The sequence below is a fragment of the Netta rufina genome, assembly GCF_964035555.1.
Source record: "Netta rufina genome assembly, chromosome: 3".
In the NCBI taxonomy this organism is placed as follows: domain Eukaryota; kingdom Metazoa; phylum Chordata; class Aves; order Anseriformes; family Anatidae; genus Netta; species Netta rufina.
Genome location: NC_140125.1, coordinates 79,188,805 through 79,208,799, shown reverse-complemented (window position 1 = coordinate 79,208,799; position 19,995 = coordinate 79,188,805). Strand labels below are relative to the sequence as shown.

Genomic DNA, 19,995 nt, shown 5'->3' with positions numbered 1-19,995 from the left:
TCCTTTCCTCCCATCCTGTGAAACACTTCACTCTTTGAACAGATGTACTTTAGTCTTCTGTATATTAGCAAAAACAAACAACAACAACAAAAAAACACATTAACCAAACTAAAAACAAAGAACTCTAACTATTAAAACAAAAACTACATGAATCCCACAGAAATCAAAGGCTGTCTATCTGCTGACCTTAACAGGATAACCGGATAGCATGTTTCAAGTGAAGAGAGGAGCTGAAACTGGGTTGAACCTCTCACACCTGCCTACACACACAGACAGGGGGCTTTAGATTTCTTCAGCAGAGAAGCTACCTCTTCTGAATGAAGGCAGTTTTTCATTTCCCACGTACCCCACATCCCATACAGTCAATGCCCCAGGGTTTTGTACACCACATGCTTTTCTACTGCTTAACTGAGAAAAAGGAACATTTACAACTCCCTCTAAAACACTGGAATATTATCCCATAAAATGCAAAAGGAGCACAGGTTTAAAAAACATTTTAATTTCTGTTGAATCTCCATTCCAAAACAATTCAAATATGTTCCATTTACTGTAAAAAAGAAAGGCAAGTGTTTCAGAGTTTTAATGCAAAGTTTAACCTGTTGCACTATACAGCACACGTTTGCCAGTTTGATGGCATAAAGTTTTTTTTAAAAAAAAAAAAAAAACACCCCCCCCCTCCAAAAAAAATCTTTATTAATCCTTCATACCAGAAATGTGCATTTAAGCTACTTTCAGTTATGGACGGTACATTAATCCATCCAGAAGTAACATCTGGACAGGGGTCAGGTAAACTACGCTTTCTCATAGTGGCGAACAGCAACCACATCACCAAAGGTCAGAGTCTGCAAGTCCAAGGAAAAGACAGTGATGTTAGACACTAGACATTTTCTGGAATAACTTAAAGCATATTAAGAAGTCTATAACTGGACAAACAAGGTTGTTTCACATTACTCAATATATAGAAAAAAACACTTATTTTACTTTATTGATATTTTAAGTAAGCAAGAGGAAAAAATTCAAAAAGTTATGATTCCCTTATTAATGTAACTTCATCCTTGCTACTCTCAAACCTAAGAAAGGCATAATACACTTACAATACAACTTGAGACTAGAAAGGACTGTTTAATTCTTCTGATTTTGTGAATGTAATTTCTTAAATTTATCATTTATCGTTTATCAGATTTAACACATTTTGCCAAAGTTAATCAAAATATGCAGTGTAAAATCTGACCCCCCCCCATTTTTGTATTCTATACTATTCCGCATAGGTATATACTTAAGGAGAATCTCATACTAAAATAAATGCATTCTATGCACTTACGTGGCTAGAACTGACAAATATTCCAATTACTGCAGTTGTTTAAAACACTGAGTGCAGTTTGTGAGCTTCGGACGTATTTTGCTAATTGGAATATAGCAGCTCACTGCATTCAAATTCCAAAGGAAGTGCTTTTTTCTGTATGTGTGTTGCTGTTTCCAAAAACGAAATGTATTTTTCCTTGAATCACTGTCACATTGTGCTGCACTGACTATAAACTTTAAAAAGTTCATTATTTGTAAGTCTCCATCCACACAGATACTCTTTGAACTATTCAGAAAATAAAGCTGTTTCTCTCTAACAGTCATATCACACAGGTTAATTGAAATAGCTGAAGAGGTTTTATTTCGAAAGCTACTCTATGCCAAAAATAAGCATGAGTATTGTCAGTCTGGACCTGTTCCTGAAAAGTCAGGAAGATAATGGGAATTTAAAACAAGAACGATTTTTCTCCAGACTATTGCAGTTTTAATCATTTTTAACAAGATAGGAAGAATAAGCCTTTAAATGAAATATGAAAATACTATCACCTCCAGCAATACTCAAGTTTTATTTTACTATGGAAATACTTAAATACTTGTTCTGTGCAATCAAATATCATTTGCACATGCACATATAAAACATTTTTAAAGAAATCTACATTATCACTAACAACAAATCACTGCCTATATAATAATCAAGAACTTCATATATTTTGCAAATTACCATAACTATTTACTTATTTATTTTTGCTTGCGCGTTTACATAAAGTCTAGAGAGAAAGGATACACTTGGCATATGCCCAGGTTGGCCTGCCTAAAACCACTAGCAATTCTTGAATTGTCAGTAAAACTAGATGCAAAACAGAAAAAAAAAAAAAAAACATTTGAAAAATCTCTCCTAGCTTTCCCCACCAATTAGTTTAGGCTTTGTGTGCAAGTTAACGTTTACCCACAAAGTTGACAAGTTTGAGATAATGATATTAGTGGTGTACGTGAATGTTCAGTGATTTTTATACTTACCATTACCATTTTGCCATCCTTTATTTCTCTAACAAAGTTTGTTTCTTTGCCATCCCACTTCTGTACGTGAACTAGCTTGTCTCCATCCAGGGTCACAACAGACTGTGAGATATCAAAAAATACAGACACTCATTTATTTGGGGGTACTTAAGATTCAACTCATGTTAAGCATGCACTTTTCTATTGAATTCTCTCTAGATCCACATGCATCTACTGAAAAGAAAAAGTAGTCCCTGCCATTTTAAAGCCAAGCACATGAATCATCCTCGTTTTAAGGGTGAACTCCATACAATTAGCATTTGTATCAAAGAAAGGAAAAAGTTTCCTTTGAGTTCCAGTCTCGAAGGAAACATCCTTTCAGATGTGCTTTGGGTAACTGCTTTGTTAAGCCTTCAATGACACAGGCAGAAGGCATTCCCTCATTTCAACCAGAAAAAGTTGCACCAGATGATCTTTTATCAAACGAAAAGAAAAAATGGGCAACCAACAGAATTCCTCAACACTGGAAGGTAGAAAGGGGGCTGAAGACATAATATGCCGATTCAGACAAGACACAGTGCAAGTAGACAAGATGCAATCTTGTCTTTTTCTCCTGTCCTACACAGTGCTACAGCTAGCAGTAGCAGAGGTTACTTTTTTTTTTCTCCTTTGACTCTACCCTGCAAAGGATACAAGCTCAGGGGTAGGAAGGGAGGAGGAAAAAAAAAAAAAAGTTCACTTACTTTGCAGTTTCTATCATCTGGGGTAGTTTCATCAAATTCCTCTCCAAGTTTAAAGCTGATTTCTGTGTTTTTGAAAGTGCTCTGAGTCCTGATCACTACTTTGTCCCCCTCGCTGCTGATTATCACAGTGGGCTTAGTCACATTCCCCACCTGCCGTGTAGCAAACCCCACTCCTAAACCCCCAAGGAAAAAACAAAGATCCATCAGACATCCGTCATCCTAAAACATCCTTCCCGCCACACGCCGAGGCACACAGACCTCCTCCCCTGCCCCACAGCTGCAGGTTACCGGTGACAAATGCCACTTTTTGGCCCCGATCCCGCCGCAGGACTGCGGCCGCCCCGCCACCCGTCCCCACATGGCCGCAGCCCCGGGCCTGCCGCTGCCCCCGCTCGGTGCCACGAGGAGCCGCCGCTCGGGGGCACGGCGAGCGCCAGCACCCCGCGGCCCCCGGCAGCGCTCGCCCTGACTTCGTGCCCACCCGGCCACCTCCTGCAGCTGGGGGAGCCGGGCATGGGCATGGGCATGGGCATGGGCACGGGGCTCTCCCACATTTCGGGCTTCCCACGGCGCCCCACACCCGGCTCTGCCGGCCCTACCTACCCAGCGCCTTCATGTACTCGTCGAAGTTGTGGCTGTCCACCAGCTTCCACGTCGCGCAGAAAGCCTCGACCATGGCGGCCGGCTGCGGGTGCGGGTGCTGGTGCTGGGGGTGCCAAGGGAGCGCCGTGCCGCCCGCGCCGCCCCGCATATAAAGCCGGCGCCCGGCGGGGGGCCGGCAGGCGGGGATGGCGGCGGTCCGCCCCCGCGGGCAGGCCGGGGGCCGCGGCCCGGAGCTTCCCCGCCCCGCCGGGGCAGGCCCCGGGTGGGAAGGGGCGAGGGCAGCTGGGTGCTGGGGAGGGGAAGGGGAGCGCTGGGTGCCTAGGGTTGGGGCAGGCGGTGCCCACCCGGGGGTCCTGTGCGGGTGGAAGGGCAGAGGGATGCACTTGGCAGGCCCGCTCGCCTCAGTACCCACCGTCCACACAGCCCGCTGCCAAAAAAGAAGCGGGTGCCAAACATGAAGGACTCAGCTTGAATAAAAATGCACTACCACAGGAACACCTTCATGGGAAGCTTTCCCTTCAGGCCTTTCCAGCCTGGCTCATTCAGTGCTGGCCAAGTCCAGATTCCTTTCCCCGCCATCTTTCACACAGAATCACAGAATTTCTAGGTTGGAAGAGACCTCAAGATCATCGAGTCCAACCTCTGACCTAACACTAACAGTCCCCACTAAACCATATCCCTAAGCTGCCGTTCATCCCGATGCTGCTTCAGCAAATTGGTATTTGCTATTGTTGCATGGAAACAGTGTCTTGCCTCCCAAACTTACACCATCTGGAAGCTAAGAATGAGGAAAGAAATAAAACTGATTAAAACCATTACATCTATTAAGATCTATTTTTTTTTTCTTTTCCTGTGAGTGTTTCCCTCCTAGTTCTTGGAAATTCCTTTAAAGCAGTGGGTCTCATCTCCTGAGAGTTTTTCAGAAATCAGCCTGGCGCTGTGGTTCAAGCGATGGTGTGAGCTTTTCCTGACCTATGGCTGGGATAGGTTCCAGAGTCATGAATCTAGCTCTTAGCTCTTACAGCAGTAATCAGGGGTTAAGTGAAAGCGATTTCCTGTGCTTTAGGAATAAAACCTCAGCAATTGTCTACCTGGTCCAGCCACACTACATATAAATATTTGTGAATATTTTCCTAATATTTTGAAAGTAGCTTTGGACTGTCATTTGCATTTCTCTCAGGCTCTTGTGGTATGGCACTGTCTTTGGGTATAGGGTAATCGATGTCACTTTTTGACTTGGCCTCAGAAAGAATTAACCCCTTTCTGAATTAACCCCAGGGATATAATCGTAATTCCTTTTACCACACAACATATTTTTGTTAGTTTTGATAACCTAACTAACGATATGAACTAGTGCATCTATTCCTCTTCACCCTTCCATCTACTTACTCTGAAGTACAGACAGAGGCATAGTGTTGATAGTTATGCATCCCCTCTTGCAGTCCTCAGTTTATGTCCAACTTTCTCTTCTGACTTGTATTTCTGAGACTTTTCAACTCACGTTCAGAAACACAGGGAGAGTAACAGCATCACTTGAAATTACAGACCACCAACTGTTGCTTGTAAGGCTGAAAGGACAGAAGTCCCTTTTTTGGTCTAAGTTGAAAAATGCTGTCTCCCAAGTATGCACAGAATATCATTACCAGTGCATCTCACGTTCATGTTCACTAACCTAATGACTGTAGTCAGTCAAGCCCTCTATAACCCCAGTGTAATCAGTAAACATTGCTCCCAAAGGCCATCCGGGGTGACTGTGGGACAGCTCTAACCTTCAGCCTTTGAATAAAGGACACAAAAAATGCTTTTTGCTACCTTTCCCCTCTGGCATAGTCCTGTTTCACAGGCCCCCAGGCATTCAGAGAATGAGGGGCACAGACTCAGGTCAACTCCATTCAACCCTTAAAAAAATAAAAATAAAAATAAAAATAAAAACACTTGTTCAGAAAAAAAAAAAAAAAAAGCACAAAATTGACTCCAGGCTCATGTGATGGAAAAGTTTGACCAACAGGTTGTCTTAGGTGGATTCCTCATAATCAATGTTGGGAGCTGCTGAGAATCTAATCAGTGTGGCCAGTCACTAGAGGCTTAGCAGTCTGGTTATGGAAAAGTAGTAAAATTAGTGCAGGTAGTGTTTGCAGTCAGGTTCATCTACCTTTTTGCCATGTCCTGCTGTGGGTCTAACACAGGAGGGCTACTCTTGCTACAGCAACTCAATTAAACCTATCCTTTCACCGTCTTTGTAGTACGATAGCCATTATTACTCTGTAGAGTTTGATCAAGAGTTAAGGTGATATTATATTACAAGACTTTCAGATAATTTAGTGATGACTGCATTATTCAATCATTTCTGTGTGTAGATCAACAGACCCAGCAGCTGGAGAACATCTTTGCATGGATCCATGTATGCGAAAAAAAAATAGCAGTGACACAACTCCTAACTCTCCTGATATGAAAGCAAGTGTTGGCACTCAAAGACTTTAGGTATTAAATCCCACTGAAAGCCAACATGATTCAGGGTCCTAACTCACTCAGGCATTTGGGGAATCTCATAGAAGGGGCTACTTTTGATTTAAGCACATTGAAAAGTATGTGTAGCAGGAAGCAGAAGAGATTTCCTAGAGAGCAGACCAGGGTATACTCAACACATTTTAACCTTGTTTGAAGCCCTGCTATGACTCTGTTCAGCTCTGGTCTCAGCGTAATACAGAAACAACTGGATTTCAGTAGCTGCTGTGTCAGATGGATGACGTTGCTTCAGGGCTGAGAATGATTTGATTTGTGGAAAAATCTAATGTCAAACAGGGCAGTAGAATGTCCTTAAGGAAAATTATCTCACGCATCCTCTAGCTGATTTGCTGATCCCAGTAATAAAAATAAACAATAGTGCTTTGTGGTGAGTCAGAAAATTACTAGGTTTACTGATGTGCAGATCCTTAGATATCCCAGTTTAAATAAAAGAGATAAAGCCTGATGAAGATGCCTAAATATGCAGCTGCACAAGTAGTCATAGAATGGTCCTAGGTATAAAGAAGCTGTAAGGATGTAAGAATCCAGTTTTGTGCTATGTAAATGCCACTGGAAGGGCTTTGTTGGAACAGCAGACCATACGATAGACAAGGTGGGAGCAGGGAAGAATGTTTATACCACATGCCTTCTAAGAGCAAGGCGTACCTTAGGCAAAGTGTAAGGTACACGTTAGCAGGCTTCCTAATAGCGTGAACATTCAATTAAAATAATGCCAGGACAGGCTAACATCAGAGCACAAGTTATGTTAAGATCTGTTTCTGGTGTCTCTGGCTAATTGGTGAACACCAATCCTATTTGGGATTTAGCCATTTATTACAGAGTGGTCTATGATTGTGCATTTCATTTTGATAGACTCTCTCTGAGGATACAAATTGATGCAACATGAGATTAGGAAAGACCTGGAAAGTAAATACCTGCTAATACCTCATTATGAACTATTAAGACATTTATTCACACTAATTTAAGCTGATAGGACAGCTGGTATACAATGGTTGAAAGAGTGAGGCAAATATTACTAAATATCTCTAGGGTCTTCACTGCTTTTTAAGGGTATCTTGGGGCTTGTCATCTGATATCTATATCTGATCTGCCATCTATATCTGCCATTCAGAGGACTCTGAAGACTGAGCCTCGTCTCAAAAAAAAAAAAAGATGGTGCTAAAACTGGCTCCCAGTTCTATCTATTGAGATTAAGTTACTTTAACTTAGTACCATTAAGCCTTTGGTTCTTTTAATATTTGCCTTTGCTTTCTTTTGCATTTAAACATAGAAAAGCTATTTTTAAAAACCTCAAAAGGTTAACAGAAATGTTAGTGTCACTTACAACAGCCGCCTAGTTATTGTGAAATCAATACTAGAAAACAGCTTTCCAGACACAACTTCAGCATGGCTAAATGCGAGGTCATACACAAGAGGAAGAAAGAAAAGCAATCTTATAAATAAGTAACTAACTATTCCAGGGGCAATAATGACTCTGAAAGAAACTCAGAAGGCATGTAAAATGAACACACTGAAAATAATAACACGTATAATCAGAAGAATAGCACAAACATTTAAGCAGATTAGATGATTTGCATTTGACTAGATGCAACTTATTCTGGAAGACTCGTGTAGATTTGGTGTTCAGAGCAGACCAATGAGAATACTAGTGGAGCAGAAACACACTGCATTAAGTTTCAAGGATTCTGTATTTTAGAAAAGATAAGGAATGATTTGTATCATCATCAATCCGAACTTTACAATATTAAAGATACAGGTAATCTCTGAGTATCATACTCTCTCTCTGAGTATCATACTCTCTACAGCCCTAGTATATGCCATGGAAGTTGTCTAACACTTACCAAGTGAGACTATTTGGCAATCAGTATAACCAGCCTCAAGACTTTGATATATGAATCTCTCTTTTCCATCCAGCTATGGACTGGAAGGGCTGAGTCACACCCTGCCAAAGCCAGAAGTCATCCCTCAGATTAGTCAGAGCCACATCTCTCTGACACTGCCTCATCTGAATCAAAATCTCTTCTGTGGCACGAGCTACTTCTTTTGCAGTCTTAAACTGGCAGAGGAATACAGAGAGTGTTAATGCGTCCTGAAGAAATTTGTGAATTTCACAGTCTTGATAAATAATTTTATAAATATATATTTTTAAAATAATAATAGGTTACCAATTTATGGGCCTGCTGTTAATAATCATAAAAAAAAAAAAAAAAAAAGCCTGACACAAACCAGGCGGGAGTGCTTCTGAAATGTTAGCTCATGCTGGGTGACCTAGATAGAATTACACACCTCCCTTGTCAATTCATTCACAGAGTGCAGACATATCCCTGCTTTACAGATAGGTTTGTGAGCAAGTGTTGCATCATTTTTCAGTTTTCATGAGTCTAAATATGTAAACTTCCCGGAACAAAAAATTCTAAAGCAAGTTTGAGCATTGCAGGGTTAAGACAGTTCATTACTAGCTTTAAACAGGGACTAATAACAAGAGAAACTTGGAGAAAACTTGTCATCCCTGCCACTAAGAGCCAGTCCCAGAAAAAGAGAAATAAGAGTGAATCTGCATTCCAGTATACAAAGATATGAAAACTCCAGTCACTGGGAGTTGAGTCTAGAGAAAATTTTATTAAAAATGAAGTGTATATTAGCTGTGAGGAGGCTTAACCAGCAGATCAACTTACAAACTGCCTTATTAGATATTTCATCCCTACAAGTTGTAAACTATGCTAACAGCCACTGCTATTAGACGTGATACAGGAAGTAATTCAGAGAAGTTCCATATCCTGGATTATGCAAGAAATCACATGAGGAAGTCACAATGGAAGACTTAAAAACACATCAGTAACTTGCTGAGTGTGGGCTTATGCTTTGCCAAATCCAGACTCTGTTATAGGAGAAGATGCAGATATGCATCAAAAGGAAAACAGGCATGTAGTCCCTGCCTGGATAATCATGGGACTTACTACCTAGATTGTCCTGTAACAAGTGCCAGTGGGAACGTACAGATACATCCACTATTCCTTCAACTCCATGTATACATCCATGTATATGTATTTCAAAAGATCTCCTCCTCCGTGTGGCTGATACATAACCCAGAGCCTCTATATATGGCAAGCTCCTTAACTAATCTTGTAATAGTTAGACAAGACCTCTAATAGCATCTTCCTCCAGACCTTTGAAACTTTCTTGAACAAGTGGTGGGAGCTGCAGACAGTGCTGACAACATCCAGAGTCCAGAAGCCACAGAGGGTACAGGAACGGGGCTGTCTTCACTCATGCCAAGACAGACTCATCTGCTCTGCTCCAAAGAAGGGCTGTGGTAAAGAAAGTGGACCAGCTTTCATTCCTTTAACCCATTCCCACTGTTCTTAGTCTCCCCAACTTTAAATATTCTCCTTCTTACGTATCGGCATTTTATCCTTTATAAATTTAGCTAGAAATTTTCACTCGCAAAAGCCCACGCTAAAAACAAACAACAAAAAGTTACAAAGTCAAGAGTTCAAAGGCTGTCTGAAAGAAAATGCCTGAGACACACTTATTTCAGCACTTTTTTATATTGCAACACCACCTCTATCTACATGGTCACATGCTATTTTTTTTCCCTAGAGCAGCGTTCCCTCTCTCAGTGCCCAAGACAAAGGCTATTCAGGGTCTGGCTCAAGTCTTTGGGGTCTGTCTGACATGTAAACTCTCTGTCCAGTACTTGCTGGGAGGAATAGCGATGTGTTGTCCTTCTACATCTCATTTTACTGTATAAAAAGGCAACTGATGAGACTGCTTTCTCACAGGGGATGTTTGAAGCACTAACAGTTGATGTAGGGCATAAGGAGGCATAAGCAGGTCTGTTAAGAACGGAGTGAGCACTGAAGGCAGTGAGGAGGTTGACGTGGGCGCCAAATGGCGTTAGATAAGACATTCAGGCAGGGAAAAGGAATGGGCTGGGCTGGCTGAGCGATCGAGCAGGCGACAGGTAGGTCAGGTTTTGGTGTGGGGCCGAGGAAGCCCTCCCGCGGCAGCCTGCACACCGCGCCGGGGCCGCAACCAGCCGCGGGCGGCACCGAGCGGGCGGGCGGGCGGCGGCGCCCTCTGCCGGCCCCTCCGGGGAGCGCGGTCCCGCATTGCCGCCGGAGCCGAGCTGCTTGGCGCTGCCACAGCTCTCCCTCTTTTTCACGTCATGGTTTTTAGCGAAGGCAGCCCAAACTCTGAGATGTCTGAGGCGCGGCGAGGAGGGGTGGGAGCGCTTATGAGGACCGGCAGGGCCCGGCCGATGGCCTGCCGCGGGCTCGGGCGCCATCTCGTGCCCGCCGGCCGCCTCCACTGGTGGGTCGTTTAAGAGTGTGACCGAAGTGCTCAAGGCTTGTGGCAAACGCAGATAGATACATGCAGGAAGGTTAAACCATTCTCTCAGGGATTCGTTTCTCACTGCGCTGTGTGATAGGCACTGCAATTGCAGTCACTATACGGGGGATTCTCATCAAGTAGTAATAAAGCACTGGTAAGGATTGTCTAAATCATTAAATGGGGTCCCTTTATGTTGCAGGCTTTATATCATCAGCCAAATACTTTTTCCATAAACTATACGGCTTGCATTAAAAGTCAAAGACCTGGCAAGTTGAACGTGCTTTTGGCTAGCTCAGCCCTTGGACCCTAAATTCCTTGCCTTTGCCCATGCAGTGTGAGTGAGTTTCCATGGGAGATCTGGGTCTTCAGGTCAGAGAGGTGACAGACGCACTACAAGGGAGTAGGTTAGAAGGGACAGCAGGAAGAAGTGCTGCATCTCTGCTAGTGACAGTGCTTATGTAGCTGGAGGGTTTAGCCAGGATTATTTTCCCAATCTAACCATTAGAGCAATATTCTCAGAGGTGCGAGATCTCTGCTGCTTGTGATCACCAAGCTTTGTGTATATACAAACATTGAGGTACTGACTGTAATGACGTGTTTGGACCCCTAGCAAAAAGCTAGGTGTCTCAGATCAGATGGACACAATCAGTCACTAGCTCAGTTGTTGCCTGCTTTGCACTTCACTCTCAAGTAGCTGTCTCCCAGCTGGTGCTGAGGTCTCTTAAACAGCTGACTCCATCTATTCAAACAAACTACCCGGCAGACTGAGGATCCCACTAGGTGGTAGGACAGTTAAGTCCTTGTTACTTCAGCCAAACCACTTTGAAACTCACGACCATTGTTCCCTAGTGGGCTCAGCACAGCCCAGTGGAGATCCTGGAGAACCTCATTGCTCCTCAGCAGGTCTGGGGCTTATGCTCCTTGTGCACAGCAAATGAGGCTTGTGACAAACCGGTGAAGAAAGCCATGCAGAAATAAATCTGACTTTTCCATTCTTCCTCATGGGTTTTATCTCATACAGAGCTCAAGCAGGGAGAACAGAGGAATAAAAAGCAGCCCTAAGAAGTTTTCTACATCTTGAAATATTCCTCTTTGCATGTATGAAATGTAGAGGTATTTGGTATACACAATGGTAAAGCGCGGTTTAAATCTCTTCTCGCCACTGCTGTGTTTTCTGTTTTAATTAATGCAAGTGCAGTTATAATTCTTTGTATGATCACTACTGTATTTATTAATGTGTCATAACTGTATAGTCTCTCACTATATGGGAGTGATAAAGAAGGTATAATTCAACATCTCTGCTTGTCAAACAGTAGGTCATTGTGGTGCAACTATGAATATGCTGGGATAAAAACTGAGAATAAGCCATCAGCTAATATTTTGATTTATGATTCTTACATGGAAGTAGCTGAGCATTATTTAAATAAATTCTCTCACAAAAACTGCAGACCCCTAACAGTGAAACAGGTGGTATATGGCAGCTGACCTATCATTTACAAGCATCTGTTTATTAATAGCATCCACAAAGTGAGTATAGGAATACTGATTACTTTTAACATACACGTCAAGATTTATTTTCCTGTATAGTACTCATGAAGAAACTTCTATGTGCACAATCCTTTTTGTCTGCTAGGCCCCATTTGGAAGCATATTATGCATGTAAAAGACATATAAGTCATTACTATTCCGTTATGACCTGGACTGAAAGCTGCACAACAGAGAATTGGTCACATCACATCAAAGATCCATATAACCAAATATCATATCTTGGACAGTGCAAACATGTATGATGTTTCCACTGAGCAGTCTCCTTGTCATGAACAATCCTTTGTTCATGGGCTTTCTAAAACGGGAGAAATTTTCTGTATGATTAGTAACTCATGACTTAAAACTAAAATTAGATACAATTCACACTGCAATTAGTGTAAAATGATCTTTGTCTTCAATGACAACCGAATCCAACCTCTGCATTGCTGTACTATCAATGATTTGCAAAATCCTTTTAAAATATGCCACCCTGCAAACTGTTTTGCCACTCATTTCATCCGACATTTCTTTTTAAGCTCAGCTGATGCAGTATTATACCAGAATAATAAGAATAATGGCATATGCCATAGGTGAAGGTAGCTGTATGAGGAATTATAGCAAATAAGCTTTAAAAAAAAAAAAAAAAGTTTACTTACTCCTTTTTACCTTTCTAAATTAGAACATTCTAATAATCAGTCCTCTACCTTAAAACCTATTTACTCCTTCATTGCCTTCCAGAAAACAAATTGAGCTTTCCTGATTAATAACAACAAAAGACATGCCTCAGCATGTTCACCCACCTCTTACATGGAGCTTCTGATGAAGGGCTGACCCAAAGAAAATTACTGTCTTAATGACATCTGGAAAAGATTGAGGCCAATTTTATACATGTGCAATGTACCTAAATTGTTTTATGCATGCACAATGAAGTTACAGGAGTTTATTTTTATTTCCTTGCTTTTTTTTTTTTTTTTTTTTTCCTTTTCTTTTAAGTATGCAGTGTGGCTGAGAATGAATAATTACTTCATTACGTTCTAGAATTTCGAGACAACAGTTACCTTTTTGCTTGGTCCTAATACATGTCTTGGCTCTATAAAAGCCCAGGACAGTGTTTTATGCTGATGAAAAAGATGCTATTGCCTGTGCTGCACTCGCTGAAAATGGAAATTGGGATTAATGCATTTTAATATCAGGTTAGCCCTAATAGAAGTTTGATGGTGTCATTTATCAAGCTAATTAAGTATGTACCTAATTTTAGGCACTGAGTGGTTCTATTGACTTCAGTGAGACTAGTCTGTATTTTGAGTTAAGCATGTTTTAAAATATTCTGCTGATTCAGGGCCATAAATCTGTTACTGTATGGATTAAGAGAAAACACTATAATTAATTATTCATTAGCCAAACTAATGGGAGGGTGGTATATCCTGAATATCGGTTAAAGCTGGATAAACTGGCTCAGCGGGAAGTATTCAGAAGCACTTAATTGGCTCTTTACAGGCTCAGCCAAAGTTCATCAGGATTTATGACCTATCTTCAAGATACTAACAAAAAATGAACCACAACTTCAGGGGTGCTTCAGACCATAACCCTGTCCAAACCCCTAAAGCCCAGGCCTGGAGGCCCCCAAAGAGCTTGGAAGGGGCTTCACTATCCCCTGTCTGTCTGAGTTAAGAGTAATACAGAATTAATAAATTCTTTGGTACCAAAGTTTTTCAGCATGATGTTTCTCACATCAGCCAGTGTTTGCAGTTCTAGGTATACTGGTCAGAAATACACAGCTGCCTCAGCCTAGAAAGGCTTATTTGACAAGATCTAGAGTATAGTTAGCCCTGATAGCTACTCATCTTTTATATCCGACCTGACTACAAAAGAGCTCTCTCATGCAGCTTAGACTAACAATTCTTTAGACAAAAACCGTACATACATTTGGAAAGAAAAAAAAAAAAAAGTATTTCTGCATCTGCAACTTGGTTAATCTGCAACCAGATAATAAACAGGCAAATGAGGACTGTAGTGGTCATTTGCAAACCCCACATATTACAGATCAAACACATTAATCCTGCTTTTAATTGAGTTGCATTTTAAATCTTCCTGTTTGTCTTTAGTTCTTGTGCAGTGTTTCTTTTAACCTTCTTTCCATACCCTTTCTCTCAATGACAGGTTCATACAGCTCAAGAACAAAGTAAGCACCAGTTTTCCAGGGTGTCTAGCACCCTGCTTAAGGTTCTAAACTCAACATTGGTGAGCAATTAACTCTGTGTATGTGTGTCTGTGGAGTGATTTTTATACCTAGTTTATCACATGAATAATTTGCTAAATTCATCTGTTTTGCATGACTGGTATTTTAATAGAAAAAAATAAAATAAAATCAAAGTTTCTCAGGCTTGCAAAATACTTGTTTAAGTACTACTCCTCTAACTCAAATTTCAGTGTCTGTTTAATGTAAGAGAAGATTCTAAATATATCCAGTGCTGCAACTGTGATGGAAGAGAAAAATTCAATATAGGTCATGACCCAAAAGAGCATTTTAGCATATGCTCCACTTAAAGCATATAAGGAATTCTGTTTCAGTAATGCTCTACCACTTGATTTCCATGGGATCATTTTAACTTCTTGAAAAAACGCTTTTATGTGCCCGGATGCTATAAAGGAGGGTGGTGTACAAGAATGGGACTGCAACCCAAACAAGCATGTGTGCCACGGATACAAGTTAACTCTGAGTCCCTCTCCACTGTGGTTTCCATCTCTGGTCCTCCATGTCAGCTACTTCAGACTTTCTTAAGCCACCTGTTTTGCACCAGCAGAGTAGGTTATTGACCTTTCCAACCTTGAAAGTAATTCTGAGATACTGCCCTTGTTGAAGGAATGCAGATAAGAGGAGGCTATTCAGTATTGCCTCAGTTGGATGAAATTTACCCTTTGCTGAGTGGTCCCAAAAGACAGCCCATGAACAAATGCAAATGTATAGCATGGGTAGCGGTGTGGTAAAACCTCTCTGCCAGCTCTCTGCCAACTATACAATACAATACACAGGTATTTTGTAGATGTAATACCCGTCAGATGTGTGATGTTCCTATTGGGGATGCTTCTTCCCTCTGGCTACAGTCCAGCAAAGAGACTGTATGGGCAAAAAAAAAGCATTTGATTGTCAGCGTTGGTTAGGTTTCACAAAGCACATAAAATGGCAGCTGCTTTAGGTTGCAGTAACGGTGCATGTCTGTGCATGAATCTCTGATCTCCTACAATAAAGGAGTGCATGTGGGTATTTTCAGGAGCATGACTTCCATAACACAACAATGCCTTTCAGTGGGGAAAACCCTTTGTAAATACCAAAAACACTGGAACATCTTTATCAGCAGTAAAGAAAAAAAGCAAAACTGAGATGAAATAATTTTATATTATGGGGTTTGAGTCTTGTCAAATAAAAGAAACATCAAGGATTCAACAGAAGACGGAAAACATAATAGCTATTTAATTTCCATTGTAAGATCAAACAGTTTTAATCACTTACAAACATGGCTATTTTATTTCAGATACACATGAATAGCTACAATATTAAGCCTGAAAACAGAAATGACAGAAGTAGCAAGACTGCTGGGAGTGGGATATGTGAAATGATCTGCCATAATCAACTAGAGTTTAAAGAACATTTAAAAACAGACACTGGTGGTTTAAGTGGTATACAAAATGCTTTCAAGTCAGGAGGAAGAGAGAAAAATATATGTGTTTTTTTTTCTATTTTCCATATTCATCTATATATCCCTAATGAGAACAAAAATCTTTGGAGACAAACTGCAGATTAGGTCTGTAATCTAATACATACTTATTATCTTCTTAAGGTGGGGAGAATAAATACACCTTTGTGTCAGAGAGAAAGAAGCTATTTTGGAAAATTAAGAAATAGGTCTTTAATTTTAAAGCGATCATTACTTGGTACATCTGCTATTTATATTCATTGAAACTGTCAAAGAAGATTAGTTAGGATGAATACAATAACCATTAAAAAACTCAGAACAACAGATACATTCTTTAGTTCTCTTCCCATTTGGATGTGTAGAACATTGTTCAGAACATTCTGACGGACTACAGTAGAAAAAAAAAAAAAAAAGTAGTTCCATCTTAATGCCACCTAGATACAAGGGTGTGCAAAAGTCTTGTCTGTGCTGCTGCAGTAGCTACCACACTTCAGAACAGGGAACAACACAGGGAAACTCTGGAAAGTCTGTTGATGAGTTTCACTACTCCAGCAGTCCTTAAGTGTTAGGAATCACTGCTCTTTCCCTCTGCCTCTTGACTTTCCAGCAAGGCTTTGGATGATGGTACTTCTCCACCTTCTGCTCCTTCATCTAGAAAAAACACAGAATCCAACGTTTATACTACACACACTCTCAGAGCTTTTTAATTGCAGCCAAATATTTGGGTTTATTGATCACCACTATTTAGATTGGCTCATTATTACCACACTCATGGGTGCTTTGGAAAAGAAGATTAACTCAAAAGACAAAGAACTTGCAAAGGCATCATCCAAAAGCAATTTCCTATTGATGCTGATTTCCCTGCTCCTTGCATCTGCTGATCAATGTGCACTTGGTTGTAAGAATCAGATTGGAGATAACTTTTCATTATTATTATTTTTTCTGGTTTATTTCCAAAGTCAGGTTAGAAGATTGCATTCCTCTCAGCATTGCTTGGTTTCAGGTAGATAACATTACAATTTATGAACATGCCAGTTATCTGGCTGACCTTCCTTACCCAAAAATACCATGGAAAATTCATCCGGTTTTCACAAGATGAGGGGATGTGTGTGTATATATTTATTTATTTATTTATTATTTTTTGTTTCCCTTGTATTCTGGCTTGGAAGCTCATTCTTCCATACATTACAGTGGAATGATTACATGAGTAGTACAAGTAAAAGCGCCCTAGCACAAGTGATTTATGGTCAAGGTCATCATTAGGACAACAGAATTCAGCTCCATCTCTTTTGATGCTCAATTTCTGTCACTGAGAAATGAGAACTCCTCCTGCCTTGATTTCCTTGCAAAGTGTAATTATTTTCACACTATCTTCAAGTCCCACATGGCATTAACAATGGTAACAAAACAGTTTGTATGCACAAATCCAAGACAGACCGTAGCTTTTGCAGGCAAGGAGGGATCTGCTCAGCAAATCTGGTTGTACCATCTTCTGAGTTCTATCCACTTTAATAATCATAATCTAAGGGGTACATTTTCAGCTATTTGCCCTGAAGACTTGCCGTTAAATATCACAAATAGACAAAAGAATTATATATCTTGGTCTCTACATACCACAACAATGCATCAGCTAAAGCTCTTGGCAGAAACTGCTTGATGTTCTCAGCCTGCTCAGTGGTTTGGAGGCTTTAGAGATTTACACTGGTAAATTAAGAAATGAGTTATTTGCCATCCTTCGCTATTACATAGCACAGCACTGCTGTGGAAGGGGAGATAGAGCAATCTCCTCAATTGGCTGCTTCTATGTGGGCTTGGATGTCCAATACCAGTGGAGTCTTGCAAACAGGGTAGAGGAAAACATACTTTGCTCAAGGAAATCTAATCTCATACTCGGCAGCATTTGGGTGTGCAACAAGTGCTAAGCTGCTGAGTGCATCAAGTCAGTCATACATAGTCACCTAGAAAAAAAAAATCAGCAGACAAGTTTTTTTGAAGAATTTTCCCCTAAAGCAGATTACAGGTGGCCAGTGTGGCCTCTTTGCTCTCAAACTTCTTGCAGACCCCTCTTTAACCTTTGGATCACCAGTGACAACAATCAATTGTTTAATGTGGTTCCACTACAGCCTCCTACCAGACCACCTTTGGGAAGTATCAGCCCTCCAAAACTAACACATCACCAGAGGTAGTTAGGCTACAGATAGCCTTAATTTCAGAATTAGGCTCTGACAGAAGTAGCTGGTGCCAAAATCTCTCCCATCCATATCAATGAGAACATGAATTTGGTGCAGCCTTCAGGGTACACAGCAATTTGTATCACACAGACAGGATCCTTGTGTATTCATAAAGAATACATGCATCTTATCTCAACCAGACAAATGGTATTAGCACATTCTGTTCCTGACCTTTCTCTCTGACAGCAAGTAACAGCATTTTAGAAGGAAAGGAAATGTATGATCCAAAGAGTGTTAGCTAAATTTGAAGCAAGATGGAGAGTCCTCCTCACCATTTCCCACAATCTTCACTGAATCTTTCACAGCAGAAAAAAATAGGGCATGCTTTATATAGCCACATGTTCCATCTTCACTTTTCTCATTTATCCAGCCTTTTTGCTCTGAGCTGGAAGTGGCTTTCATTTTGTTAATAGCTTATTTTTAAAGCCAGAGACAGGCAAAAGAGTTGCTTGTTAGAGCCCAAAAATGTTTCCCAAGCAAACAATTTCCCAGTCATAGCATTTGAACTTACAAACAAACTTTCTCTCCATTTTGACGAGTTCCCCTCATTTTGCTTGCTGGCTGATTGGAAGTTTAACTGACAAGAAAATGAGGCTGTAATTCCCATTCGGTACTTGTAGAATTCCCAATTCCCAACCCCAAAAAGCACCCAAGCAGGGCCCACTCGTCACAGTGTGACTAACTGTGTCCTGTATTCACTTTCTATTATCACTACTGCAGAGTGCTGATAACAGCCGCTGCTCCTTCCGGGCATGCTCTGGTACAGCTATATGCCGACGACAAAAGCAAAGGATAATTCCGTGCTCTAAATTGTTCTCCAAATCCTGGCAGTGCTGGTCCTTGCATTTGTAAGAAAGCATTGGTACATTTTGCTAATACTAATGTAGCTGTGTCATTTCTTTTTCTTTATACATTGGATGAACACCAGAAGAGGATTATTCTGTCTAGAGTGCTTATTATATGTTGTGCTGTAACATTTCTTTTAACAAGGCATTCACTCTTTCATGTTTATTTTTAATCAGGGGAAAAAAAAAAAAGGATCAGAGAGAAATTTTCCATGTTTTAAAAAGTATATAATTTCCAACTACTAAGCTTTCCAGAGACCAAAATGAAACAAACATGAGGCATTTATCTACCACTGCTGTATGTTTTGAGCTTTGTTTAACATGGTTTTGTGCACGTCCCTCATGGTTCACTGCTCTAAACAATACAAAGGTTAGTTATACGTAATGTAGGAATGAATATTTCAGTGGATTGGACTAGCCAGTCCAAGAGCTTTACTTCCACAGCTTCTGACACTAATAACAACAGCAATTCCCATCTGCATCCCCTTTCATAAGGGAAACAGTTCCCTCTTGCTGGAACCTGCTCCCTGTTCACCACGTGCAACCTGTGCCAGGTGGAAGAGCTTTTTGAAATTAAAACAAACAAACAGACAAACAAACATCATATTTGAAAATTAAAGCATTAAACATTAAGTGCCTGTCTATACTTTGGAATGGATTTTCAGTGCTGAAGTCACACACAATTGGGGGAATCTTCGAGATTCCCCCAATTCTTCTCAGTACTGCCCTTCAGCCTAAATATATCTGACCATCTTTGTTGTTATCCCCCCCCCCCCCCCCCTTTTTTATGTCCACCCTCTCCCCTTTATAAGTCCTTATTCCCTTTTTCAAAGGTAATGCCTCTTTCCAGCAGATCCCATTCAGGTCCTTATTTCTCTCTCCTTCCCACATTCAAAGCCAGGAGGTGGTGATCCAGTCCCTTCGCATTCCTCCTGGAAGTGCTGTTTCTACCTGCCCACCAGCACCACCCTACCTACTGCCCACCCTACCTTCACCACCAGCAGTCCTTTGATGTGCCCAAGGTGGGTTTGGATTACAGAACCCCAAAGACATGAGTATAAATGTAATGTTCAGAGCAAAAACAAATTGTAATCAAAGAACCCCCAACAACTTCATGGTGTTTTAGGAGGCTGTAAATTCAACACCCTGCAATTGCTTTAAGCAATATACAAGCAGGACATACAGGACATAC

General features: G+C 40.9%; 2 protein-coding genes across 2 annotated transcripts in view; both read right to left on the bottom strand.

Moving 5' to 3' along the window:
* Nucleotides 1-483: 483 nt before the first annotated feature.
* On the bottom strand, nt 484-3,775 carry FABP7 (fatty acid binding protein 7). The gene is made up of 4 exons (XM_084284747.1): nt 3,645-3,775; nt 3,042-3,214; nt 2,320-2,421; nt 484-842 (listed from the first exon to the last, which is right to left on the bottom strand). Exons 1-4 carry the CDS (start codon nt 3,715-3,717, stop codon nt 792-794), a joined length of 399 nt encoding a protein of 132 aa, XP_084140873.1. The 5' UTR covers nt 3,718-3,775; the 3' UTR covers nt 484-791.
* Nucleotides 3,776-16,189: 12,414 nt separating this feature from the next.
* PKIB (cAMP-dependent protein kinase inhibitor beta) overlaps nt 16,190-19,995 on the bottom strand; it is a 54,754-nt gene continuing 50,948 nt past the window's right edge. Inside the window, exon 3 of the mRNA XM_084285025.1 lies at nt 16,190-16,378. Within this exon, the coding sequence (XP_084141151.1) occupies nt 16,293-16,378 (86 nt within the window). The 3' untranslated portion in view covers nt 16,190-16,292. The remainder of the gene's footprint in view (nt 16,379-19,995) is intronic.